This window comes from Acanthaster planci, linkage group LG13, assembly GCF_054643075.1.
Source record: "Acanthaster planci isolate LZ-2023a linkage group LG13, COTS_SCS, whole genome shotgun sequence".
Taxonomy (NCBI): Eukaryota; Metazoa; Echinodermata; class Asteroidea; order Valvatida; family Acanthasteridae; genus Acanthaster; species Acanthaster planci.
This window is the reverse complement of record NC_141789.1, coordinates 4,517,383-4,531,388: the sequence shown is the minus strand read 5'-3', so window position 1 is coordinate 4,531,388 and position 14,006 is coordinate 4,517,383. Positions and strand designations below refer to the sequence as shown.

General features: G+C 40.6%; 1 protein-coding gene across 1 annotated transcript; it reads left to right on the top strand.

The window, feature by feature from the left end:
* Nucleotides 1–263: 263 nt before the first annotated feature.
* LOC110981292 (uncharacterized) lies at nucleotides 264–13,646 on the top strand. Its single transcript, XM_022238761.2, has 6 exons — nucleotides 264–420; nucleotides 4,312–4,429; nucleotides 5,273–5,505; nucleotides 7,239–7,353; nucleotides 10,233–10,412; nucleotides 11,565–13,646. Exons 2-6 carry the CDS (start codon nucleotides 4,327–4,329, stop codon nucleotides 11,696–11,698), a joined length of 765 nt encoding a protein of 254 aa, XP_022094453.2. The 5' UTR covers nucleotides 264–420; nucleotides 4,312–4,326; the 3' UTR covers nucleotides 11,699–13,646.
* Nucleotides 13,647–14,006: the final 360 nt, after the last annotated feature.

The following is a 14,006-nucleotide window of genomic DNA, read 5'->3' as shown; positions in this document are numbered from 1 at the left end:
AATTGTTTTTAAAAAAGGCGGTTGATCCACTTGTGAAGGAGATTATTTAAGGCACTGTATCCGCTCATATAGAGTTTGCCCAATGTAATTTGATTGGCAAATGTAAATCGCCTTTTAAAGGTATTTCAAGGAATTTCATATTAATTTTGCGCGATTTGCTTGGAATAATCGCGTTGTACAGCGCCACCAACGGTCATTTCACCGCTTGTTTTTCCTGTTATGTGATTGGCTGGAATTTTTGTGCTGCGGGATTCTCGAAAACATTTTGTCCGGCCAGTCAGTCCGTCAGTTGCCCTGAAAGTGAATTGAGCTGACCTTAAATCTTGTGACGACGTGTTTCACTTGAGATTAGGCCTATTCGGAATTTTGAAAAGCCTGTTTGTGAGTTACTTCTAAGTTTTTGTCTCAGCATTGTTTGAGGTTGGTATTATTTCTATATTAAGTTTCTTTTGAAGCTGACAGCACGTTTTTACTAATGGGAAAAGCCGATTGCGCACGGTCAAGAAGAGTTCTCGAATAGAAACCGTTGGTCGTTTATTTCCGACACTCAGTTGACTTTTTGTGAAGTAACAAATTAAGGTAGGCAAGTATGAAGCTGAACAAACACATATGTTCACTTACTGTATTCTTAAAATGGGACATGTAGGGAAGGGTGTTGGCCACTACTTCGAGTACCCCTAGACATGCCAGAATTGTGAGGTCCGACGTCCGCCCTGCTCCCACGAACGGGAGCGGGGCAGACGTTGGACCCCATACTATAGTTCTGGGGGTAACACTTGTCGGAGGTAGGCCAAACCTAGTCCGAGTAACGTAGACCCTTAAAATCGCCTTTGTTTAACATTTGGACATGGTTGGGTGAAAGTCTTCCATAGGTAATGTCCTGGAGACGACATCTGTGATCACAGCTAGGCCTACTTCGATATGTTTGAGAACTCTAAGTCACTAACCAGTGCTAACTCTGTGATCATGGTGATACTCTGTGTGACTTGGAGGAGACAAGGTTTACATGGTGTCGTAACGCTATGGGGTTTTGGAATCGATTTTTTGTGGTGAAATGGTTCACAGCCATAAGAAGGCTAGGCCTATTAAACTTTCCGTCAGCATGCCCGCTTAATCTTTCCATGTACCTCCAAAAAAGGGGATAACAAATGTTTCAGAGCATAAGACAGAGTATTTTTGAAAAAAATGAGATTTTTTCTCACCAATTTCTCGCTTCCACCCATTGACTGTCGCTCATGTTTATCAGACTGCGCGTGCGCTGAGCCCACCAATGACCATGCGCTTGCTTCGCATCTTGGCTCTACTATTTTCAGTGGCGGCGGATAACATCACACACGGCGCAGCACATTTTGTCCGCCCAGGTCCCACGATGAAAGCAACAAGTGTGCGGTCATTGGTGGGCTCAACGCATATGCAGTCTGACGGCATAAACATGTGACAGTCAACGGGTGGAAGCGAGAAATTGGTGAAAAAAAAATCTCATTTGCGCACATGTTTTCACCATTGCGACAGCAAAGTGTGAGTGGTACTCATTAAAATGACAGGGGTTTCTTTTCAAAAATTGCAAATGTAAGGAGAAAAACATATGAAAACAAGTGTGTTAACCACTTCATGCTGGGGCATTTTCAATGTTGATGATGCTGGGCCGGCATAATTATCATTTTTTCCGTTTTCAAAATTCTTCAAAAATTCATCATTTCATTAAACGGACATATATAGCCGCACGAAGTAATCTTTAGGCACTACTCTGAGTTGACCGGTAACCTTCATTGACGCCCGAGTATTTCAGCCAGGCCTGCAGCCTTGTAAAAAGAGCCCAGATTGTGTGGTGTTATGTAACTTTCTTTTGTTCACGAACCTGGCTCAGTGCTCTGCAGACCTCTTTTCAATAGGGGCCAGATTAGCGTGCAGCGGTGCTGTGTGGCTTATCGCTGTGGTGGTGGAGCACTTTTGTCCTCGATGGTAATGCGTTCGTTATAGATGCCCCAAACCCTGGTAAACGGTTTCAAAAGAAGGCTGGATTATCACCACTTTCGAGAGTGAAAAATGTTGCTAATGCCCAGCAGCCTGGTCTTTTGTTCGGAGTATGGTCTTTTGTTACAGGCCCTGTTTCTTTTGTCCGAGTTCGAAGACCCCGGCCACGCATAAAAAGCATACGTCTCCGATTCTGGAGTCCTAGGCAGGAAGTGGTTAACATGAGAAAAGGTTGTTGAAAGGTGTTTTGTGAAAAGACAACTGCATAAATTTTTTGGTTTTTTTGCATTTGTTTTTCTAACTTGCCGATACAAATTTTAGGGTCATGCTGAAAAATTAGGGTCGGTGGGGAAACTGCAACCAGAAGTATTTGTTTGGCCTTATCAAATTTTCTGACCTTAACTGGCCACAGCTAGCTATGTACCGGGCATTGCAGGAGTCCTTGAAAGCATTTGATACAGCACCCTCTTCTGATTGGAAAAATTTTTTTCTCATTCACCGTTCATGTGCGGAGGTCAGAAAGTAAGCAAAAAGTGGCAATTTTTGCCAAACGTAAGCAACCCAAATGAGAGGAAAGATGGAGCAAACAGATTTTGATCCCGACTCCGTGACCAGTGACTCAAGCAACTTTTAACCCCTTCGCACCGGGAGGCGACTATAGCCACTGTAAAAATTGAGATCCCTCAGCCCGCTTTTCAGCTATTATTCTCTGCCCGTGCTCGAGCGAAAACGGTGAAAGAAGGCAGACCCTGGCTCTTGTATATATGGTAATTGGTCTTTGTGCGTAGCCCGGAAATGAAAAGACCGATTTTGCATCATAAACACCAGCTTCACAATAGTCCCCACTTTTGGGGCAACGGGAATGTGGAAGGGTGAGTAGAGCCTCATGCCACTGAACAATCAGCCTTTTCACCGTGTAATTCAAAGCGTGCAGAGCACGCAGGGCCACAGACCGAGAATTTGCAGTTTGGCAGGTGGCCTTCGTGGCCAAGCGAGGCTGGAATTCTTGGAGACGGCTTTCGGGAAGAAATTCCCATCGTCAAGGGGTTAACTAACATACATGCCTCTTTATTTATACCGTCACCCTTTTATTTCTGAAATTCTTTATTGGTAGGCTTGTAACAAATGTTGGGTTTTTAAAAAAATTTATATATGGGCTAGTAAAACTCTAAACGGGCTAGTGAAATATCCAGTTAAGTAGCCAAGTGGGCTAGCCAGGAAAAAAAGTTAGCGCAAGGCCTGTGGAGGAATTCCTTGGTGTCATTACCAGAAATAATTAATAATGATAATGATCCCACCCAAATTTTGACAACCAGACGTCCAAAACTGTGATATTGCAACCAATAATTTGCAGCTGATGCACCATGTATGATGTCGTCTCTACATTGTCAACTGTCTGATTTACTAGGAAAACTCAGCTGGTACTGTTCTATGGATAATGGATCATGACATTAGAAGCTTGATTTTCAGTTCCTCTTTTGTTTCTGTGTTATTGGCAGACACTTTGTACCCTCATTATCCCTGAACAGACCTGCCAACCTGGGTGTATTCCTCCCTGCGGTCAGGCATTACCACACAATAGATTAAAAGGTATTTAAATGAGCCTTCAGTTTAATCTATTGTGTGGTAATGCCTGACCTCAGAAAGAAGTACAGCATGTTGGCAGGTCTGCCTGAATTTTATGACAACATCTACTCTAGGTGATGGCGTGCTGTATGGTTGTGCAAGCTGTTTGTACTTCAAACATGGCAAAGCAGCGGCATCTTTCAACAATGAGCCACATGCCTTTTCTCACATGGCATACTGGATAAACTGTCATGATTGATTGTAGACCAGTACAAACAAGGCCATGGATAAGCTTAGTCCATTTTCAAATTTTTTGCCCAAGAACAGACATTTCAGAATTGAAAGAAATGTCTCGACAACGTCCCAAATAGGGAAAGTGCCACGAAAATATTGAGTTTAGCAGTCGGGATTATAGCAGGAGGTCTTCGGAAAGAATTTCATACACAGACACCATTAATTTTTCCCTACAGTTCTGCAGTAACCACCTGAAAGCAGTGAAATGTCCTAAACAGTCACTTAGAAAACAGAACTTTTCAGATCAGTCTTGCAGGGTTTGTGCACAGGGTGTTGAGTGCCTTCGTATATGGAATTCTTTTCAGGTCTTCTTATGACACACAACATTTTTGTCTACTTGATGTAATTACTGTAATTAATTTTATTACACATTTACATGCTTTGGGTTGCCCTAGAAAACTGAAATGCCTGTAATGAATTTTTGCCAATATTGTAAATGAAATGTACTCAAGAAAATTCAACACTGCTTCCATCAAGGTACAATTTGACAGCATGACATCCCAACTCGTGCAGTCATACACTGACAAGGAAAATACTACCAGCCATGGGACAACTAATGGCAAGGCTCGCTTTGGCTCAGTGGCTGGACGACAAGGTATTAGTTTCGTTTAGATAGAAGCGCTCATTCTAGCAAACAGAGCTACAAGTTCATGTACTTGTACGTTAGGTTTGGAGGATGTGCAAAGCGTACATTTACATGTAGCTGGTGACTGTACATGTACACAGTGCTAGATTAAAATGAGAACAGATTTGCACAGTTCATGTTTTGTCAATTATTTTTCAAAGCTCTTTTGATAGGGAGATCCAAAGAAATGTAGCAATCCAGAATCAGGCATGCGAGTGTTCCTCGGATCAGCCGATATCCTCATTTTCACTTCACACATGCCATTGAGAATTGAAAACTGCTGTACAAAGTCTAATAAAGATTGGAACTTCTTCATTTTTTTGTCAAGTCCAAGTTGTATGCCTGTGGAATATAACTAGAAAAGTAACCCAAAAAATGCAGAAAAAATTGTAGGTTGGGTTGAGATTTTTCTCAAATTTGCTGATCGCAATAGTTATTCAGTGATATTAATCCTAACTCCCTGAGCTTTTTTGCTACTCAAGGACCTTGCTAAATCTAATTGAATCCTCCAAAATTATGTGCTGTGGAGAGAACCAGTATTCTTTGTACTTTTACTTTCATGTTGCATCGATCCCCATTTAAAAGTAATGGTTGGTAGGCTCTACCTTCCTTGATCCTGTGTGCTTCTAAACCTGCTGGTAGATTTCAAAGGATCTAGCAGGATTTAGACCGCTTGGCTTTTTTATGTATTTTCCAGTTAAGGAGAAGTCATCTGAGACAGGCGTCTCAGCATCAGTTCTTATAATGCTACATTCATTTGTCACAATGACAGGTGTCGATCAAAATGTTTGTTTTTTTTCCCTTTCCTCAAAGGAATACCTGGAAAGACATTCAGTGTAGGGTCATCTGCCATTGCCACTCCTCGTCGAGCCCTCGGGAACCTTAGCAATGATGCCACACGCCTAGCTAGTGGCCTCGGCAACAGTCAGAAGAAGCCCATCAAGTCAGTTGGCGGGAGCGGGGTCTTCAGGAAACCACTGGGCTCACTGTCAAAGACCCCAGGACTGTCAATGAAAAATCCCAGCTCGGCAACACCATCCAGTCAGGTAAGGTAATGGTGAATGTAGTTACGGTGGATGTGATGATGTTGCAGGTGGGTGATTCTATAAAGTTGCGGTCAGATTTTTTCCTGTCCTTGTTGAACTCCTTTGATCACAATGCCTTGCCTACATATCTACCAACACCCACTACATGTCCAAATGTTTTCACATTGGAAGTTCACAGTGTCATGGCCAAAATTTGACAAAAGACCTTTTGTGGGCCGGAAGGCGTTCCTGCACACATAATACGTGCACGCTAATCTGGCCTCTATTGAAAAGAGGTCAGCAGTGCAATTTTTTGGGTTCGTGAACAAAAGAATGTTACATAACACCACACTATCTGGGCTCTTCTTACAAGGCCGCAGGCTTGGCTGAAATACTCGGGTGCCAATAGATTTTGTCTGTCAGACTAGAGTGGCCACCACACAGTAATTTGTGTAGGTGTAAACGTCCATTAATTGAAATGATGAATTTTTGAAAAATTTAAAAAACTGAAAATCTTGAAAAAGTCCCGATTTTGTGCACTGCAGTGTTCAAACCACCCAGCAGCAAGTGGTTAATGCTGGGGTTCCTCAGGGCATGAAACTCGGACCTATTATTTTTTTTGTCACACTAGTTGAGTGCTGAGGTACTGGCCAACTGTCATATATCCAATCTGCAGTAGATAACCTTGTTGAGTGGTCTGATAGAAATACTATGAAACTAAATCCTGCGCAATTTATAATGGATATTTCCTTAATGCGAAATCCCCCAAGCAGACCAGACATTGTTATCGGTGATCATAATCTAGCCATTGTTAGAGTTGTAAAGGTATTAGGCGTTTACATCCAAAATGATTTGAAATGGGAAACACACGTTGAAGATATTTAGAAACGTGCCAATGACAAACTGTACACTGCTATGTCATATGAAGAGTCATGTACTGTGTGAGGATTTATTAACTGTATATGTATATACGTGCATTGTGGATAATATTCGGATCCTCTTACACAACATATGATGATATACTTTCCCGCTGTTCGCTTCAATCTTTGGAAGACGTAGAAAATCCCTTTTTGTTTCATTTATTGAAAAATCTTTAAATAAAAGCGGTCAGTTCAAAGATTTCCTCCCTTCTAACAACACTCTCAGGACCCTCAGACACAAAAGCTAACATTCCTGAATTCTACTGTAAAACCAACAGAATTAAGAGTAGTGCCTTACCATACCTTGTCCATTGTTGTAATGCATGTTGATCGTTAACAGTAACAGTGATTCCTTTTGTTACTGTTGCCTCTTAATGTCATGATTCTTTTTTCTTGTCGTTTTAATCCTGTTTTATTTTTTCTTTTTATTTCCGTTGTGAATCCCTTTTTATACATGTAAATTTACAAGTACTTTGATTAAGATGGCTTTTTTGTTCATTTTAACGATACAAGTTTGTTTTATTTACCTCTTTTACTGTCCTGATGCTGTAAATTCACTGACAATTCAGCCGTGTGTTGCTTAAGGTGGATATTGTAATAAACCATCATTGAATTGAATTGATTTGTATCCTGCAACGCATCTTGATGCAAAGATCTCACACATTGATGCAAAGATCTCACACACTATGTCGGCAGTTTTCACCACAAGCACAAATGTCTGTGACAACAACCATGAAGTAATCTATTAATCAACTAGTGATAAGTTGTCATCAATCACCAATAAATCCTATTTGTATATTATTTCTCAGTGGTAGCTTCACTTAATTCTTTCAGATGTTGGCATCCAAACACAAGATAAAGCCGCAGGTGATGGCAGTGTCATCTAATCTTGTCAGACCCACAGACAGCTATCCTGAAATAGAAACAATGCACATTTACCAAGATAAAGGTAGGAAACAGGTTACATTTTTTTATTACTGAAGAACCATAATCTTCAGGCTTCCATTAAAGGTGAACTGTCCTAGAATTGTTACCTTTGTTTACCGTAACAGTCCCCAATGCTCCATTTTTAATAGGATTTTACACACACCCTAGGGAATTAATATGTGTAATAGATGATAGTTTTTGTTGAACCTATTAGTTTGAAGGTATAAATTTAGTTCAATTGATGATAGATTTTGTTGAACCTATTAGTTTAAAGGTATTTCAGTCAGGAAACTATTTTCTGTGTGAATTATTTCCAACGAGAAAAATAGCATTTGTATGGTAAGCGTAATTCCAACAAGATTTCAATTACACTAACATTATAGGTCTCTCTCAACTGATGGTAATTCCTACAGACTGACAGATTGCCACGTGCATCAGCATGTTAGACATCAAATTTTAGTGATGTGAATCGGCTCCGCCATACTTTGAATGTATTGGTTTAACAAGCGTGTATGTATAGAACATTTGTGACCCACTCTGTGAAAATGAGTCTTAAGTCGCCAGAGCCACTTTGGAGTAAAAAGTCCTCTAGAATAATTTTGCACTGTGTAAATTAATAGGAACCCACAGTTTTTTTCACCATGAAGTACCAACTTTTTTCAGGATGCCAAACTGAGTGATACATCAAAACAAAAAACTAAATTTGCTCTTTCTAGTACAAATGAAAACTCAAAAAGTGGCTCTGGAGACTTAAGACTCATTTTCACATAGTGGGCCACATTTGCACACTGCACACAGCCGTGCACCCACTTGAGGGCCTTGAATACGGAGTTGTAATATTCTTACGAAGATGTCTTATTACATATATGTATTAATAAGGCATTTATATAGAAGAGTCTTAACCCTGTTAAACTCTTCATAATTTTTTGCAGGGAATTTTTCTGTAATAGCTAAAACTTCCTGTCTGCAGAGACCCAATAGGATATTCTTGATACTTATATCTTTCCAGGGACATCCAGCCCCATTTTGTCTAATAAAGAATAGGCTTTTCTTTTCAATGTGTTAAATCCTTCCTTCTGGTAACATACTTACACTTGACTGTTGCACCCAACTTGAAGCTATTACCACATTTAGTTTGAACAGTTGCAAAATGTACAGTTGAAAGTCTTGAATATTTTAAAATACACAGTTGAAAATCTTGGATATTTTAAAAACTGAAACCTACTGAAAAACTGAAACTGAAACTCTTAATGATTACGACATTAACCATATGCTGCCGGGGAGCCTGGTTTGGGTACTTTGGGTTTGTATGCATAGCCAGGGTGCCCGAAATCAGACAAAAGAGCTGGACCTTGTAACAAAAGACCATACTTGAAACAAAAGACCTGCTGCTGGGAATTGCCATCATTTTTCAGCTTGCATTTATTGGAGGTAATCCGTCATTGTTTCGAAACAGTATATCAGCATAGCGCCCCCGCATATTAGCACTGTGGACAAAAGTGCTCCAGCTCACCATCAATGAGCGATACAGTACCGCTGCACGCTAATCCAGCCACGTTTGAAAAGGTGCCACTTGCATTCACTAGGAACAAAGGAAATTACATAACACCTCACAATTCCGGGCTCTATTTACAGGGCGGCAGACCTGGCTGAAATACTCTGTCATCAGTGGAGGTTGCCTGTCAGATTAAAGTAGCCAACAGACAGTCATTCGTGTGAATGTAAACGTCCATTAAATGAAATTGTGATTTTTTAAAGAATTTTGAAAACAGAAAATCTTGAAAATCGTGCATATGTAGGCACTGTATTTTTAAAGTACCCGGCAGAAAATGGTGAACCACTTTCTGCCGGGGCATTTATCAAGGTTGATGATGCTGGGCCGGCATAATTATAATTTTTTTCCATTTCCAAAATTCTTCAAAAATTCATCATTTTATTTAACGGACGTTTAAAGCTGCATGAAGTAATCTTTAGGCCTACTCTAAGTTGACAGGTGACCTTCATTGACGCCTGAGTATTTCAGCCAGGCCTGCAGCCTTGGAAAAAGAGCCCAGATTGTGTTGTGTTATGTAACTTTCTTTTGTTCACGAACCTGGCTCAGTGCACTGCTGACCTCTTTTCAATAGGGGCCAGATTAGCGTGCAGCTGTGCTGTGTGGCTCATCGCTGCGGTGGTGGAGTGCTTTTGTCCCTGGTGGTAATCCACTTGCTCTAAATGCCCCAAACCCTGGTATACAGTTTCCAAAGAAGGCTGGATTATCACCACTTTTGAGAGTGAAAAATGTTGATAATGCCCAGCAGCCTGGTCTTTTGTTCTTTTTGTTTGCCCTGTTTCCTTTGTCGGAGTTAGGAGACCCCGGCCGCGCATATAAAGCATACATGTACGTCTCTGATTCTGCAGGAAGTGGTTAAGGACAAATGGGAAAAGCTCCCAGTTTACAATGATGACTAACTTTAACCTAAATGGTAAAATGCTGTAAAACTTAGCATGTGATTTGGCATATGACTTGTTCCAAGACATACAGGCCAAGGTCTGGAAACTAATTGAAAAGGCAGATTCTGATGGTAAAATTACCCTGTATCCCAGAATGCTGTAGATACTGCAACTGCTGCTTTATAACGGAAAAAAGAGTGGAAAGATCCTTCTTTTCCTGTTTTTAAATTGCCTAGTGTATCTTGTAAAGATAAAATTGTGTGGAAAAAATTGTTTTAAATCTAATTTTCCCTCTTTTCATGAATTCCATTTAGTTTTAGTCTGACACCCAGTCATGTTTGACTTACAGGCACAGGATTTTCAAATATCAGTGAATGAATCACACAACCCTACCTGGTTTCTTGAATTTTTGTTGGCCCCCACCTATGAGTTTTTCTTTCTGGTTGCTATTTATGTCTTGCACCACAGAGCCAGAATTTGAGTCATTACCTCCAGAGGACTGTCTGAGTGTGTACTTAGACAGACTGTCCTCCCTCCGGGTACCCCCAATGCCACACCCACAGACAAAGGCACCTCAAGGGTGCCCTACCGACTTCTCACACCTGCAGCTGGAGGCCAATGACAGGTTTTTGGAAAGTGGCTCCACAGGTAAATGGGACTGTTACTGCTTTAGGCACCTGTCAGTGCTTTAGTCCTAAAAAAAGTCTGAAGGAATATGTCATAGGCGTAGTCACATCGGGCGTTGTGGAATTTGTTTGAAGTTGAAGAAGTTTTGGTACACATTCCTTAGGCCAATAGAAAGTAGGTTTGCGGTAGCACCATGGACGTATCATACGTCCATGGTGCTACCGCAAACCTACTTTCTATTGTACCTATTCACCATGCAAACCTTCAAGACTTATCTTCCTTAGGCCAGTTTCATTCAGCTTTTCCGTGGGCACAGTCATTACCTGAAATATAATGCACACTGTTTGTCTGAATTACATTTGCACTTGATTTGGAGTCTTTTACAGAAACACAAGTCAAGTAGCAAGCACTCCTGCTTTCTCACTTTTTTTTTAATAGAGATGAAACATTTTTGCATCTAAAACAATCTGGGGAAGATGTTCACAGAAAAACATCCCCTCCCTTGAAGCATGGGATAGAGGAGTTGCAGTTTTGAGTCAGTAAAGAGATAGATCTTGTCGGAAAATGAGGACGATCAATGATGTAATTATTTTTTTGATAATTGCCAATTTCACCATGTTGTAACCATTAAAAATTGCCCAAAATTCCAATATTAAGGGGCATACACAGCCCTCTTTCTGCTCAGTACAATGGATAATTGCTCCCTCGTGCAATGTTTTGTGTGGGCTCAGCACAGGAACAGAAGAAGGTGATTCATAGTCACTAGAGCTCCAATGTGTGGACATGCTGATTGTTTTCACTGGTCCTCGTATGTACAAGGAACTGGATTTCATCTGAATCTGTACAAACTCAAAATGCATTTGTTTGCACACTGGGTGCATGGTGGCCATTAGCACTGTCTTTCATAATCCTTCTGTGATGCCATTGTCGCTATTAAGGGGTAAAAAAGCACTTATGCTTGGAATTCACATCAGAGAGTGTTGTGGTTTTGTACATTAGCATGGAGCTTGAATATTAAAAAAAAATGAATGTAAAACAGCTCTCAAACTCACAATTCCACCCGCATGGGTTATAACGCAAGTGGCATGATAGATTAGAAAACCAGCTAGGTTTCCATCTTGGTTGTTTTCATTTTCTTTCCTCGCTGGATTGCGATTTCCCTGTCAATCCCAGATACACCAGTGAGTTGCTTTGATGTGGACACCCCACTGAGCCTTGACTCCTGCATAGACTTGCCACCTTTAGACTCTGTAGACTTCATGGACATCAACAACATTCTACTCTGGGATCAGCAGGGAACTGACTGAACATTTCCAGGTATTCCAGTGAATGAATGTATGGGGGGGGGTGGTGTAAAAAACCCAGCTGAGCTAACTTTTACATGTAATAGCTTTTTTTGGGGGGGTCTGTAACATAGTGCACAAAGTGTTTATAAAGGTGGCTAAACTGCAGTTAAAATCCAGTCAATCGCAAGTCACAGCACCAGGACGATTCAGGAGTTCAGTAATGCCAAAGGACTGAACAGGGTGCCTGACTAGTTCATTATTTGCCTCAAGACCTGAGGACTAGGGATTGACTTGGGATGACCAGATTTCAGCTCTGTCAAACTGTCTCCAAGTCCTGCTTCAGGGTACTAGCCCTAAATATGTTGCATATTGAAAAGAAATATGGCCATTGCAAGTATTTATCTCAGAAGCTCATCCTAATGGTCGAGGGATTTAGGCATTCTTTTTTTTTTGAAGCCATGTGTGTAGAGAGATTTATTTGTGTGTGTGTCCTTCGTAATGTTACATTAATCTTTAGGTTATCAGTTAAGTTGAATGTATTAAAGAGCCATTCTAAGGAAAACATGTTTTCTCTGATTGTATTTGTTCAAATAAATATGGAAGCATTCAAATCGAACACAGTGTCATTTGTCTTCAGAGCTCAACTTTAACAAGCTAAAAAGAGCTTTTTTTCTGTTCGTGCCAAGATGCGAATTCTGAATGTAGATTGTGTCACTGGGAGAAAAGAGAAAACGAGGGGAACCCCCTGTTAGCAGTGGATAAACCCTTGTGCGTGCCTAACAATGCATGTAGCCATTGTTTGTAATCATGGTTTGGCATGCACAAGGGTTTGTCCACTACAGACACAGAGCTAGGGTTCCCCTCGTTTTCTCTGTCTTCTTGGAATGATGCAGTCTACATTCAGAATGGCGTCTTGGTAAGAACAGAAAAAAAGTCCTTTTAAGCTTGTTAAAGTTGAGCTCTGAAGACAAATGACACTGCGTTCAATTTGGATGCTTCTATATTTATTTGAACAGATAAAATCAAAGAAACATGTTTTCCTTAGAGGTTCTCTTTTTAATTTTTCCATACCGTAAACCTGAACCTGTTGGTGGCAACTACACGAGTAAGATGGGGAAAAAGAAAATTTCATTCTTTTGGTATTTATAATTAATTGCACTGAGGGCAGGAAATCATAGATCTCTTCACTAATAAATTAATAATCATGCACACATGTGCACAAATGGCCTTGACGGCAAGAAGTGTGAGCAGGCCATTGAAAATGTACAGGGGAGCGACTTCAATGATGTGGTTGATACTACTTAGGATGGAAGGGGGCCATACTAAGAAATGATGATCTCATGCTCACAGGAAAAAATTACAATTTTGAAATCTTTTTACGGAGCACTAAAAATTCCACTTAAATTAGAAACTAATAGCAAAAACGAAAAACCTGACTTAAAGTCAGAAAACCTGAGAGAAAATAAACATCGAAGCCGCACCCCTGTACATTTTCAATGGCCCGCTCACACTTCTTGCAGCCAAGGCCATTTGTGCACATGCGTACGTAATTATGAGGGTATCAGTGAAGAGGTCTATTCAGAGACATTTTTATCAGACCCTATATTTAATGTATTTGCATATACGTATGTACTGTAAATTTGCCTTTGTCAAATAGTCATTGAAAATTTAACCACTCCTTGCCGGGTGACCCGTTTTCGAGTACATAGGCTTTATATGCTGAGCTGGGGAGCCCGGAACTGGGACAAAAGAGTTGGGCCTTATGACAAAAGACTGTGCTCAGTACAAAAGACTGAGCTGCTGGGCATTACCGAAATCTTTTCTCTCTTTGTGTTCTTGGTTTTGTTTTGGTTTCCTTTGCTTTTTTGTGATTGAATTTGTTAGTTAAGAGCAATATTGATCATCGTAACTATTTCAAATTCAGAATTCAACTTGTTACTGTAATTTAATAAATTTGGAGGAGAGTGCATTTTTACTCGGAGATTTCTTGTTTTTTGGCTGAAATAGAGCTATCGGTGGTTCTATTCATCAGGGGAGATTTTTTGTGTGTGCTTGTTACCTTAAAACTTAGCACGTGTAAGTAAAGTCTGGTTGGACAGATTGATCCCTAATATGGATCGGCCATTGTCCAATAATTGGCCGCTGTCACATGTTCAAGCTCGGTCAAATCAAAGTGTACAGGCAGAGTGGCATGCCTCTATTGGATCTGGCTGGACAGATTGATCCCTAATATGGATCGGCCATTGTCCAATAATTGGCCGCTGTCACATGTTCAAGCTCGGTCAAATCAAAGTGTACAGGCAGAGTGGCATGCCTCTATTGGATCTGG